Here is a 13799-nt window from a genome sequence, read left to right on the forward strand (position 1 = left end):
CTCAGAGGTTTCTCACTAAGAAAATACAGGAACTCCAAACCATGACCTACGTGGACAGGCTGAAAGCCCTGTCATATTACTCTATCTTATAAGCTGCTGACAGGTGACTTTTGCCTGGCTATAAGGCAATCTCCAACCTTGCCCTAATGGAAATGCTGCACACCCGCAAGTCAAATGGCTCGAGTCACTCATTCTGGGATATCAACCCAGCTTGTGACACTAACAGATCATGCTGGAGAGACAGACATGTCTCCCAGAGACTGACGCTTCTCTGGAATAGACTCCCTATTCATGTACAACAGAGCTCCTCACTGACCTTATTAAACTCAACCTACACAACTGAATGGGAGTCTGCAAATTTGCCCCTGGGGTGACACCCATATCCTACATGGACAGGGGTAGCCAGTGTTGATCACAGACCAGCTCTGTTCATAAATTCTTTCTGCAAACTACCCAAAAAAGAACAAAAGGGAATACTTGAGATTAACATGGCTAGGCTTTAGGGCCGCTAGCCTAGTAACCTTCTATGAACTTATGAAGAAAAAAATCAGTTTAGCACAGTGCAGGTTTGAATTTCACAGAAACTAATGCACTAACTACAGCCTCACTCCAAGTGGCAAATGGTACTAAAAACATGGAAGTAGTAAAAACTTTCAAGATGATAAAAATTTTGCATTCTGTCTAATAAGTGTAGCTATTAGAAATACTGCCATTTCACATAGCCTATGATTCTTTTATACATACAGCAATCACAGATTGCACATATAACAACTTTGAGGGAAAAGTTGATTTCTTTTGCAAACGGTGTCTTATTTGCATCTTTTTACACTTTTGGCATGTTGTTCAGTATTTTAATTCAAAATGGCCATCTTCTTTATTTCTTCTCAGTCTTGATGATGCTTTTCTTGAGTAGCCTTGTATTCATACTGCAAAAGAAAAACAAAGGGTGGTTTACTTCTTGAAAAATGATACATTCTACAAAGCTTACCATTAAATTACTGCATTCAGTTAAAACAAAGCCAAGATTAAATAAGCAGTTACATTTCAGTTTTACTTTACTTACTTTGTTACCATGCAAAGTGTGCTTGTTGTTCAACATGAAACTGACACTTGGTATATATTCTTAAATGTGCAAGCCTCATTTTCTGTCAAATCCCCTAACATTCCAGCTACTGAAGTCTCAATTTTTTAATGTTCCAACAGCAGTTCACTTCCAAGCAAAGGTCTCCCTCCTTAAATGCTGACAGAAAGAATAGTTGTGTAAAATCTTACCATAACCATAGATGGCCTTCTCTTCTATATGCTGCAGTATTCATAACATGAGGGAGTCCGCCTCCGGCTCCCTCTTATGTCTGGCCAGTATACCAAAGTCTAAATGCTACTGCAAGGTATGTGCGACAGCACACATCACACAACGTATGTTGGCCATAAAGAGACATCGGGTATAAAGCGGATGTCAGCACGCATGTACTTACTTCAGAACTGAGTGCCGCAAAGCACCAGCCTGATAAAGTGAGAAACATGTAATCAGGGGCCAGGTAAGCATCAGGGGGAAGCAATGCTGCAGCATATAGAAAAGAAAGACATCTACCATTATGGTAAGATTTTACACAACTATTCTATGTCCTTCTATTCATAGGCTGCAGTATTCATAACATGAGGGAGAGTGCCGAAGCTCATGCACAGGAGGAATAGGGAGGAGTACAAAGCCAAGGAGAACAGCTCTGGGAAACCTCACTCTGGACCTAGAAATGATATCCAATTTATAGTGCTTGATGAAGTTATGAACAGAGGACTAGAGAGCTGCCTCCAGGACAGAGGCTGTATTCAATCCTTTAAAGGCCCCAAAGAGGACACTGCCCTAGTAGAGTGTGACTTACAGGAGAAGACAGAGCCTTTTCCATTGGCTGAGTAACAGAAATAAATGGTTTTAGAAATCCATGAGGAAATAGTTTGCTTGGAAACAGGTTGGCCCAGGGCCCTTGGGTGATAGGAGACCAACAATCCGTCAGACGTACGGATGGGCTTAGTTTTTTTTTTTTTTCATAATAAATCTTTATTGTTATATTATTTTCATACACAAGTAAAAACAAACACAACATTTTAAGAGAAAAAATATAAAACAAAGGATTACTAACTAATATCACTATCACACCAAACAAATATACAATATTTACAAGAATGCTTCCATGTAAAACATTAAGAATAGAGAAAAAAGAAAAAGTAGTTAATAACATTTCCATTAATATACAGTTTAAATACAAAATTCTCTCCAAGCAAGAATATAAATGTGAGTATTATGCTAATATAATATTAAATATCTGTTTTGGGCTTAGTTTTGCACAAGTAGTATCTGCGTTGTCTATGAACATTCAAGGTGTGAAGAATCCGCTCACTGGGGGATTTGGGAAATGGGAAGAAGGTAGGAAGATTGACTGCCTGATTCAGGGATAACTCATTAACCACCTTGGGCATGAAGGATGGGTTAGTTTGAAAGACAGTGAAGGGAGAAGAGGTCATAAGGGCTTGCAGCTCAGAAACCCTTCTGGCAGAGGTAATAGCCACTAGGAAACCCATTTCCTCATGTATAGTCTAGTAAAGGGAAGCATTGGAATAGTTGATGTCATGAACCCCATGAGGCACAGGAAAGTACAGTTGTGTACACGTACCATTAAAGTAGATGCTAGAGTGTATTCACTGTTGCAGTCATCACACTTGGGTTATCCTGCCAGGAGTAGCCCTCATTCGGCCCGAATACCAGACGCTTAGTATTTCTGCGTCGGTTGCTGCCGCTTCAGTACTGACGTCAGATCGCCAGTGGTATAAAAACAGGCAGCCGATGCCATTACATCAGTTTTTCTTGCCATAAATGTCAGGAGCCCCCAAATAGGGAGCTAAGTTATGGTGGAAAAACACCACCAGTAAAAAGTAAATACCAATTGCCCTGTAAGGAGTGCAGGAGAAAGAGAGACATGGGGGGGGGGGGGCTGGAGAGTGGGAAACCAGGACTGCAACAGTGAATACACTCGAACACCTACATTTATGGTAAGTGTACACAACTGCACTATGTTCTTTGTGTTTCATTGTTGCAGTCATTACACTTGGGTTGATTCCCAAAGCTGAAGAATGGGTGGAAGCAGTCAAGAAGAGTTGGGGCTGGCAAGTATGCCCTGCAGGACTGCAGTTGCAAAACCCACCCTGGACTTGGAAAAGATAGGCAGGTGGTAATGCTTGCTGAAGGTATGAACAGAACTCCAAGTTGCAGCTTCCAGAATGTTCCTGGTAGGGACTCCTCTGAAAAAGGCTGTAGAGGTTGAAGTTGCCCCAGTGGAATGTATTCGGACCCGCTGAGGGGGTGGTTTCCCATGGTGCTTGTAACAGAAATGGATACAGTGTGCTATCCATTTGGAGATGGCTTGTTTTGACATGGCCTTGGCCTCTGACCCTGGTGCCAAGCTGTCAAATAACTGGTCAGATTTCATAAAGGGTGTAGTCCCATCAAGGCAGAATCTGAGCTGTCTGTGCACATCTAAAGAGTGCAGGATCCTTTCCCCCTTATTTTGAGGCTTAGGGAAAAAGGTGGGGAAATGGATAGATTGGTTGAGAGCCACACTGGACACCACTTTAGGCATGAAAGTCAGGTTAGTCCTGAGGGAGACCCTATCAGCATGAAAAATGCTGAAGGGTTCCACAGCCATAAGTGCCTGTCGCTCAGACACTCTTCTAGCTGAAGTGATGGCCAGAAGCAAGGCTGTTTTCCAAGAGAGGAATTTTAAGTCTGCTGATGCTGCAGGCTCAAAGGGGGGTAGTGTGAGCTTTTCCAACACAAAGTTAAGGTCCCAAGCAGGGGTAGGGGCTCCTCTTGGTGGCCTTAAGTTGTTAGCCCCTCTCAGGAACTGCTTGATGAGAGGGTGTGAGAAGAGAGGTGGCACAGTACTGTAATAAGCAGTGACGGCAGAGGCATGGATCTTAATGGAAGAACAGGTTAGGCCCCTGTGGAGTAGGTCTGCTAGGTAATTCAGGATGACAGGTAAGAAGGGCTGTGCTGGGTCCGCTCCTTTATTCTGGATCCAGAAACAATACCTTTTCCACTTGTCAGCATAGGATTTTCAAGTACTGGGTTGTCTGGCTTCACGTATGACATCCAGTACCTGCTTGCTTAGGCTGGCCACTGTAGGATAAGTCAAGGAATAAGCCAGGCTGCAAAGTTCAGGGTCTGCAATTGCTGATGCAAGAACTGTCCCTCATGCTGAGTCAGGAGAGTTGGGATCTGAGGGAGATGCCATGGAGGCAACGGTGACATACTGCGCAGCAGTGGCTACCTGTGTTGGTGTGGCCAGTCTAGGGCAATCAGGATTGCCCTTGGTCTTTCCTCCCTTACCTTGAGTAAAACTCTTGTAAGAAGAGGTAGAGGGGGAAATGCATAGACTGATAGGTTTGCCCACTGGAAGGATAGGACATCCACTTTCCAGGCCTTGCTGTGAGGTTCCCTGGTAAAGAATTTGCTGAGCTGGTGGTTGTAGGGGGAGACAAATAGGTCCACCTTCGGGGTACCCCACTTCTGGGTCACAAGGCTGAAGGTGTAGTGGTTTAATTGCCACTCATGTAGGTGTAGGAGATTTCTGCTTAAGTTGTCTGCCAGAGAATTTTGGTTGCCTGGCAGGAATTGAGCTTACAGATGAATATGCATGGCTGAGGCCATGTTCCAAAGGGTTATAGCTAGCCTGCAGAGTGGGTTATCCCTGCGTGTTGATGTACCACATCACTGTGGTTTTGTCGGTTTTGATTAGTAGAAACCCCAGAAAGAGTAGGGATGTGAAAGCTGCCAGAGCATGCTTAACAGCTAGCATCTCTTTTTGGTTGCTGTGCAGATGAATTTGATTTGGGGTCCAGTGGCCCTGAATGCACCTGCTCTCCAGATGTGCACCCCGGGCATAGCCTGATGCATCCGTGATTAAGGTCTAGACAGTGTGGGGTTGTGTAAAGGGAAGCCCCTTGTTGTGGTTGCATGCTGCAGCCCATCAAAGGAACTCTTTCCTTAGACAAGGTATCATAGGTATGATAGTTTCCAGGTCCTGAGAATGTTGGCACCAAAGACTTTTTAAGTACCATTGAAGTTTCCTCATATGCAGTTTGGCATATGGAATTAGTAGAATGCAGGAGGCCATGAACCCTAGAGCTTGCAGGATTTTCCTTGCAGATAACTGGGTTCTGGTGGCCATTTGAGAGAAGTAGCCTGTCAGATAGGCTTGTTTTTCTGGAGTAAGGAATGCCACCTGGGATGCTATATCCAAGCTTGCTCCCAGGAATGCAACTGTTTGACTGGGGACTAGTTTGGATTTCTTTTCGTTGATAGTGTACCCCAAGGAGGTTAGGAGGTCCTTTACAAATGTCAGGTGCTGCAACAGCTTTTCCTGACTGTCTGCCTGAATCAGGCAATTGTCCAAGTAGGGGTAAATTTGAATATTTTTTTGTCTGCAATAGGCAATGGCTGGAGCCAGGCATTTTGTGAAAACTCTGGGAGCAGTTGATAAGTCAAAGGGAAGTGCAGAGAACCGATAATGCATAGATCCTGCCCTCAAATGTAGATAGTTCCTGCAGGAGTCCCTGACTGGGATGTGCAGATAGGCCTCCTTTAGGTCTAGGGTGGCTAACCAGGCATCTTTGGACAGCATAGGGAGAAGCTGCTGTAGGGTGAGCATTTTCACCGGGAAGGTGTTTAAACTGGATAGATCTAAGATTGGGCGGCAGGTGCCCTTTTTTCTGGGTACCAGAAACAGTCTGGAATAAAAACCTTGGCCTATCTGTTCTGCAGGAATAGGCTGAATTGCCCTTATGAACAGCAGGGACTGAACTTCTTTTTGTGCCTCTGCCCACTGGTTTGGAGGATGGTATGGGAACCCTTTTGGAGTTGAAAGCGTGTGGAAATAAAATTTGTACCCCTGGGATACTATGTTAAGGACCCACCAATCGTTGATGATGGAGGTCCAGTTTATTTTGCATGGTGGGCAACTTTTCCTCCTAGGGGCACGAGCAATTGGGCAGAGATGAGTGGAGGAGTTGAGAAGTCTTTGTGAATTCTTTCCATAAGGGGGTGGCTTAGCACTCCCTGTACTCCATTGCTTAGATTTCTGCATACCCTGAGACTGTAGTCTGGGGGGGTGTTTCCCCTAGGTCTAGTTTGAGGTGGCCTTGAGGCGGCTGGAAAGGACCAATGTGTTGAGGGCAATGCCTACTGAATCTTGGAGGCTGCACTTGCAAAAAATCGTTGACTGTCTGCATAGACTTAACTTTTTCTTCCATCTTTTTTAAAACCTCTTCTGCTTTGGTGCAAAACAGATTGTCCTTGTTCAGAGGTGTGTCCAATAATTTTGATTTAACATGGTCTGGCAAGGTCTGCTCCTTAAGCCAGGCATGCCTTCTAAGTACAGAACCTAGGACTGCTGCCCTGCAAGATGCTTTTAGGGCATCAAACCCACATAGCAGGGTATGCTCGCTGACTTGGCTTGCAGAATGCATAAGCTCCTGTAATTCTTTATTTTCTGCACAGTCAGGGAAGGTAGACAATGTTTGCTTAATAAGTTCCATAGTATGTTGCTGGTATTTCAGCATGTGGAACTGACAATTTAATGCTCTAATGGCAAGAGTTGCAAAGGTGTATACTTTTGTACCCCATTCTGTCTAAAGCTTGGGAATCCCTGAGGGGGCGGGATTCTTAGCTGTAGTTGATTTTATTCCTTTAGGTCCTTGAGAGATGACCTCTGGGTCAGCAGTAAGATTTTTGAATAGAAATTTGTGCGAGTCAGGGACTCTGTTGTACCTGTCAGGTTTCCTGGGAGCAGGGGGTAAAGTATCAGGAGTTAGACTGGATTCCATAAAGGCATCATCCACAACATCCAGAACAGGAGGGATAGCTAAGGGTCTGTGCTGTGGTAAATCTAAAAATTCCCTGAATCTCTTTTTGGACTGAGGATAATCCTGGCATTCAAAATGGAAATGCCGTTCCAAAGTATGTAGAGTTTCACCAAAAGAAAAATCCTCTGCAGGGGAGGCAGAAAGAATGGATTCCTCTGCATCTGAATCCTCGTAAGCAGATAAGGGCACTTTTTCATAATCAGAAACCTCAGTCTCGTCAGATAAAGCTGCTGGGGACAAGTCTCTTTTTCTTTTAGCAGGGGAAGGCTGGCTTCTCCTAATCAGCATAAAGTCTTCCATCATTTTAAGCATCTGTGATTGTGGCAAAGAAGCAGGCGCTTGAGTTAGGGTCGTCAGTTTTTTAGATGTAGCTCATACTCTTGGTCTTTGAAACTTGGTAGTTTTAGAAAGAAGTGAAGATGAGAAAGAAGTGGTCGGTTTGTGTCGAATATCGGTAGTGCAAAGAACTTCCTCAGAATCTGGTGTCTGCACAGCGGCTCCGGACCCATCCCAGGTAGAGACATCCGCAGGTTCCGTAGTCGAAGAGTCTCGCGGCATACTGGACTCCAAAATCCATGGAAGCAGGCATCAGGGGCTGCGAAAGCACCTCACTGAGTACCGGCGAACTGGCGACTTGCTTAATGGAAGTGTCGTTGGCAGTTTTGGACCTGTGCGGTCTGTCTCTGTCTTTATCCATACGTTTTTTTCGGAAGATCGGTAGTCGGATGGCTTACTAAAGCCATTTTGGAATACGGAGATCGAGAACTAAAGTATTTAGCTACAAAAAGGGCATGATGAACAGTCTGGGCGTTGAACAAAGCACAAAAATGGCAGCGAGGTATGTTGTGGTCTGGGCCTAAACAGGTGACGCAGTAAGAATGGAAATCTTGGTGCGGTATTTGTTTTCCACAGGCGAGACAATTGTTAACTTTTACTGAGATCAGTTAGAGCAAGAAAAAAGGATCCCCAATGGGGTACTTAGCTTTAGAAGACTTCAACTTCAATTTCGGAAACAAAAACTCAGGTAGCGCCTGACCGGCACTCGTGCAAACTGCTTCTGTTTTGGGCTCCTCAGCAAGAAAGACTGATGTAATGGCGTCGGCTGCCTGTTTTTATGTCACTGATAATCTGATGTCAGTACTGAAGCAATAGCAACCGACGCAGAAATACTAAGCCTCTGGTATTCGGACCGACTGAGGGCTACCCCTGGCAGGATAACCCAAGTGTGATGACTGCAATAGTGAAACACGAAGAACATCTCCCTGGCGGTCAGGGATTGAAGTGGTATTAGGTCCTGGAAATAGGAAGTGAGAGACAGGATCTTTTCTGGGGGTAAAACATGCTATCATTGCGTTTGTTAGAATCTTGCACCCCAGGAAGACATGATCCTGGGAGGTGATCAGAGAAGACTTTTGGAGGTTGATGGTAAACCCTAGCCCTTTCAGAATGGGCAATGCATAGGCAAGACTGTCCAGGGGTATTTCTGGAGAAGGGGCCTGGAGGAGTAGGTCATCCAAATATGGAATTATCTGTATGCCCTGCAGTCTGCAGTGAGCTACAACAGGGGCTAAACATGTTGTGAATACCCTTGGTGCTGTAGATAGACCAAAGGGCAAAGCACAAAACTGAAAAATGAGAGTAAGCCATAGAAAAGTGAAGAAACTTCCTGAAGTGTTGCTGAATGGGGATGTGTAGATGGGCATCTTTTATGTCCAATGACACCATGAAGGCCTGAGGAAGAATAAGAGGGAGTAGAGTAGGTAAAGTTGGCATGCAAAAAGTAGGAACTTTTAGAAAGGTGTTTAAATGGGAAAGGTCTAGGATGGGCCATCCTTTCCTGGGACCAGAAACCACCTGTAGTAAAATCCTTTTCCTGTTCGGTTGTGTGGTGCCTCCTGGATAGTACCCGGAGAAAGATGAGAGGAGAGGACTAATAGAAAGAAATCCAATTGGTCTTATGAGGGTTGTGGGATTCCCTTGAAGGTAGGATGGATTTCACGTACCATGAAGTAACCTTGGTTGATGATGGAGAGGACCCACGAGTCCTGGGTTATCGGTTTCCAAGCTGGGAGGGAAAGAGGCAAAGAGAAAGCGGGGTAGATGGATCTGGGGCCTGGCAGTTTGGCCTGAAAAGGACATTTCTGAGAGGGTGTGGAAGAAGCAGACTTAGAAGGAGTCTGTCTCCTAGCATTCCTCTGGGTGGGAGAGATTTAGTTGCCTTCCTAACAAAGGTCGTTCTGACTGGGTAAATTCTCTGGAACCAGGAGACAGGGGAGACAAAAATGTGTTTTAAATCCTGAGTTCCTTCCCCTTTTCCTGAAGAGCTTTAAACAGCTCTGCAGCTGCACTGCCAAATAAGGCCTTGTTGTCCAGAGGAGCATCCATGAGCTTAGCTTCGATATCATCCAGTAAGGGTTGTAACCTAAGCCATGAATACCTTCTCAGGACAGACCCCATAGCTGCAACCCTAGTAGATACCTCTACCGCATCATGATTACATTTGATGGAGTGTCTAGTAACCTGGGAACAGGAATTAAGAATGCTGGAAAGCTTGGCTTTGTTGGGAGAATCTGGAAGCTCTGACAGCAGCCTCACTGCATCTGCCATAAGAGCCAAGGAATATTTGGCCATGTGCATCTGATAATTCATTGCTCTAAAGGCCAAGGTTGTAGAAGTATACACTTTTCCCCAGTCTCTCCATGAACTTGTCTCCTTAACACAGGGAAGCAGGGATGTGGAGGGTAAAAGTTTGGAAGCTTTATCTGCTGCCACTGATATAGCAGCTGGGTGCCTTAAAGAGGAACTTGGCAACCTCAGGCACCTTGTAAAATATGTCAGGTTGCTTGGGAGCTAGAGGCTGGGAGTCTGGGCACTTGGAAGCTGCTGTGAAGCCATCCAAGAAGGCTGGCAGGACTGGAGGGATGGTTGACGGATTAGAGGATTCCATCTGTAGAAGGTCATGGTACCTCTTATGAATCTCAGAAACCTGGAGGCAATTCCACTTGAAGTCCTTCCATCTTCAAAATGGTCTCTCCAAAGGAAATATCCTCCCCAGAGAAATCAGTACCATTAGATTCTTCTTCTGGGGAGGCATAACCCAGAGGAGAAGTAATTTGAGTGGAGTAGGCCAGAGATTCATCCCCTGATGAATCGTCCTCCACAGAAGAGACATCCTTCGCAGGCCTCTTCAAAGGTGTAGAAGGAGAAAGGGCTGGTGCTGGAAAGGAAGGCGCTGACATCTGGTGGACAGCCATGAAGGCATTAAAGAGGCCTTGGGTAAAGGCCTGCCAGTCAGGAGTTTGATCAGAAGCCTGGTCCTGAGGAGCCAAAGCTTAGGAGTCCCATGTGCCAGGCGATGAAACGCAAAAGGGCCTGATGTTGTACAGTATTCCACGATGTCGGCAGGAACATCTTCATGTACAACAATCTGCGTGATGCTGCACGGGCCTTCAGAGATAACCAGCTGTGGATGCCTGCAAATTCGTCTGAGATGTGCCTACAGATTCCTTGATAGCTTTCACTGTGGTTCTCATCAAATGAGGCTCTGCAGATTCTGCAGTGGCCTCCGGGCCTACATCAGCCTCGGGAGGGATGCTCGAAGTAGAGGGAGCAGCTGTAGGTTCAGGCAGAGGCTTCCTGGGCCTTCTTCAGGAGACAGGGGAGACAAAAATGTGAGTTGTGGCTCTTCTAAAGGGCCCGACATCGGTTACATGTCTCGAGCTATGCGCTTAAGGCACTGACTCTCCAAATATAACCTAAGGGACACTAGGATACTATGGAGGGTTTTAGGAACAAAAGGCTTGCAGATAGTGCAGGATGTGTAATCGTGGTCTGGGCCTAAGCAAAATAAGCAAAGCCTGTGGGAGTCTATGTGGAATTTACATCTACACTGACACTTGCCCTTCCTAACTGACATGTACTCACAGCAAAAAAAAACAAAAAAAAAACAACACAGTAGCCAAAAGAAAAAGAAAAAGCCCTAACGGGGTACTTATCTAAAGCACAAACACAACTTTTCTAGGGAGCAATGACCGTAGCTGGCAGTCAGACAGGCGGCAGAGGGCGTGGCCAAGGATGAACACAGGATAGCAGCAGATTTCTTCAGCTCCACCAACTTAACTGCACTGACAGGAAATAATTACTTTAAAAATCAACTAATGAAATAATTTTCTTTTTAAATACGTTTGGAATATCAGTTTCTTGAATAATATCTAAAAAAGAAAGAAAATTTCAATAATTTTCCTGTCAGAAATCATCTTGGAAATTTCTCTTTCATCACCTCTGTTCAAAATGAGTTCCAGTAAGGCAAACAGTCAGGATTCCAGCATCAAGAAAGAGCTTCAGTCTCTGATATCTACTATTCAGCAACTAACAACCAAAATGGACAAACTGGATACTAAAATTGATAACTTCATAGAAAAAACTACAAAACAAATAGATTTGTTACATCAAGACTTGCAACAACAGAAGGCTCAGATTACAGGCATAGAAGAGACTGTTAATGACATGGAGAACAGAATCCAGGAAGAAGAAATTAACATTGAGTTTTTGCTGAAGCAGAACACACACCTACAATCCAAACTTGATGACCTGGAAAACAGATCTAGATGCAATAATATTAGGATTTTTGGACTGCCAGAAAATATAGAAGGTAACAACATTACTTCCTTTTTAAATACTTGGCTTCCCAAAACTTTAGACTTGTCAGAAACATTTTCTTTTGGTATTGAAAGAGCCCATAGGTCCTTATCTAATTTTAACTCTAACAAAAAGTATCCTAGATCAGTTATAGTAAGATTTTTATCATCTTATGACAAGGAGATGGTATTAAAATCTGCATGGGCTATAGCACCTATTAAAATTCATGAGGCAACTGTGCGTTTTGACAATGACTATTCTTCCTTGGTAATAACTAAAAAAAAAGTTTTTTTGCCATTAATAAGAGAGCTTAAGAAAGCACAGTTCAAAACTTAGCTTTTATTTCCTGCCAAACTAAAAATCTTTTTACCTGATGGCCCTAGAATTTTTGAAGACTTGGACTCTGCTTTGCTGTATATTAAAAAAAATAAGATATTAGATAAAATAGAAGATATGGAATGGGCAAGTCCTTCGTTAAAGAGGATGGCAACAGGAACTTCATGGAAGACTTCAGAGAAGCAAAAAAGACTAAAAAACAAATGACATGTTCTATATATTTTTTTCCTTCTCTCTTAATCTCTTCAAATACAGTTACTGCATCTCCAGAAAGCCACAAATATTTTAAAGATTTATTCAAAGTTATTTTCTGTGTGCAAAGAACTGTTTTTGTTTCATAAATAGTCAAACTCTCTGAGGAACAAATAACATGCTATCAATCAACTTGTTTCTCTTTGTGATAAAGAGACCTAAGGTTAGTAATTTGATACATTTTCTTTCTCTTCTTGTTTTAAATAATGGCATTCTTTTTAAACTATGCATTTAGTGAGGGGTGGGGGAGGGCAAGGAGAGAAGTATGATGAAAAATATGGAAAAGTGAAATAATAACTTATTAGTTCTTTAAAACTATATATGCTGTTTAAACACTGTTGCTAAATATTATACCATTACTTTATTGCTTATACATGATTACAAATAATATGTCATGATATAATTGCAAATAATTAGAACTAAAATAGTTGTAAGTAATATGTTTCATGTTTAACTTTATTAATACAAACAGCAAGTAATATTTCTTTGTAGATATTCTTTGTAGCTTCCTTTTTTTCTTTCTTCTCTCTCTCTCTTTTTTTTTCTCTACTCTCTTCCTCTTCTTTTTTTCTCTTTCTCTCTTATAAGTACAGTTATATGCTTCTGATAATTCTGATATATGTATATAATAAGATTTGTATGAGAAAATGAAATGGGGTATATAAAAATAAGTTGTATAATATGTTAAATAACTGTAGGCTTGGTTTCACTGTCATAGAGACTGTAATGACTTGTAAAATACTTCACGAAGGTTTTGCACTGTTTAGTTTCATTTGTATTACTAAATGAATGTCAGTCACTTGCATTTACTAAAATTCCCGCCAGAATGTTAAGGGAGACAATTTGGGATGTGGGTTACCTCGTGAATAGTGTCCTCGAGTTGTTTTAAAAGCTTCAACACTCAGAATACACGCAGAGAAGCTGAATGCAGTCATTTTGAACTTTGACCCCTGATTTCACACTGACACATCGCAGATTCAAGAAGAACACTGTTCCAGGAAGTAGAACTGCTGTAAATGCGACTTTGTGATGAAAAATGAACTTTATGACATCTAAATGTGAGTTATTCTTTATAACAACTTACTTATTTAAGATGTAATTTATAAAATATGAAAGTTATAATGATTTTAAATGATTCAATATGCCATAGTAAGCAAGTGAGATATTTTAGAAGACATAGAAGGTAAAACATATATACACATGTTTTTGAAAGCTTACATGACTGCAACATATTAATGTATATAAATACTTATGATTTAAACATATATAATGTTATAAATCATTTGACTTATCTAATTGACAAGCACAAGTATCATTATGATTATATCTTAGAAGAAACTGTCATGTGACATATTTTAAAGCAGCAGTTCAGATATATAAAATACAGATGGCTTTCTTCACAATGATTTATGTATAACTAGGAATTTACATTGCTGTGCAGTATGATTTGTAAACATATGTATGAGTATAAATATTTTATTTAACTGGCAATAATAAGTATGAGAAGAAAGCTTTGGTGCAAGTAATTTAAAGTTTTAAAACTGTTAACTGCATTTCTATGGCAGAAAGTAGGAATACCCTAATATATGTAATGTCTGAACCATAATAGCCTAAGTTATTGAATCCAAATGAACATAAGAACTTATTTTTACAAACTT

At 42.3% G+C, this 13799-nt stretch overlaps 1 protein-coding gene across 6 annotated transcripts in view; it reads right to left on the reverse strand.

The window, feature by feature from the left end:
* Positions 1–666: 666 nt before the first annotated feature.
* INSIG2 (insulin induced gene 2) overlaps positions 667–13799 on the reverse strand; it is an 858026-nt gene continuing 844893 nt past the window's right edge. For all 6 annotated transcript variants that reach the window (XM_044074983.1, XM_044074982.1, XM_044074981.1 and 3 more), the window contains one exon: positions 667–926. In XM_044074983.1, the coding sequence (XP_043930918.1) occupies positions 875–926 (52 nt within the window). In that variant the 3' untranslated portion in view covers positions 667–874. The remainder of the gene's footprint in view (positions 927–13799) is intronic.

Source organism: Protopterus annectens, chromosome 6.part0 (assembly GCF_019279795.1).
Source record: "Protopterus annectens isolate FY-2018-M chromosome 6.part0, PAN1.0, whole genome shotgun sequence".
Lineage (NCBI taxonomy): Eukaryota > Metazoa > Chordata > Ceratodontiformes > Protopteridae > Protopterus > Protopterus annectens.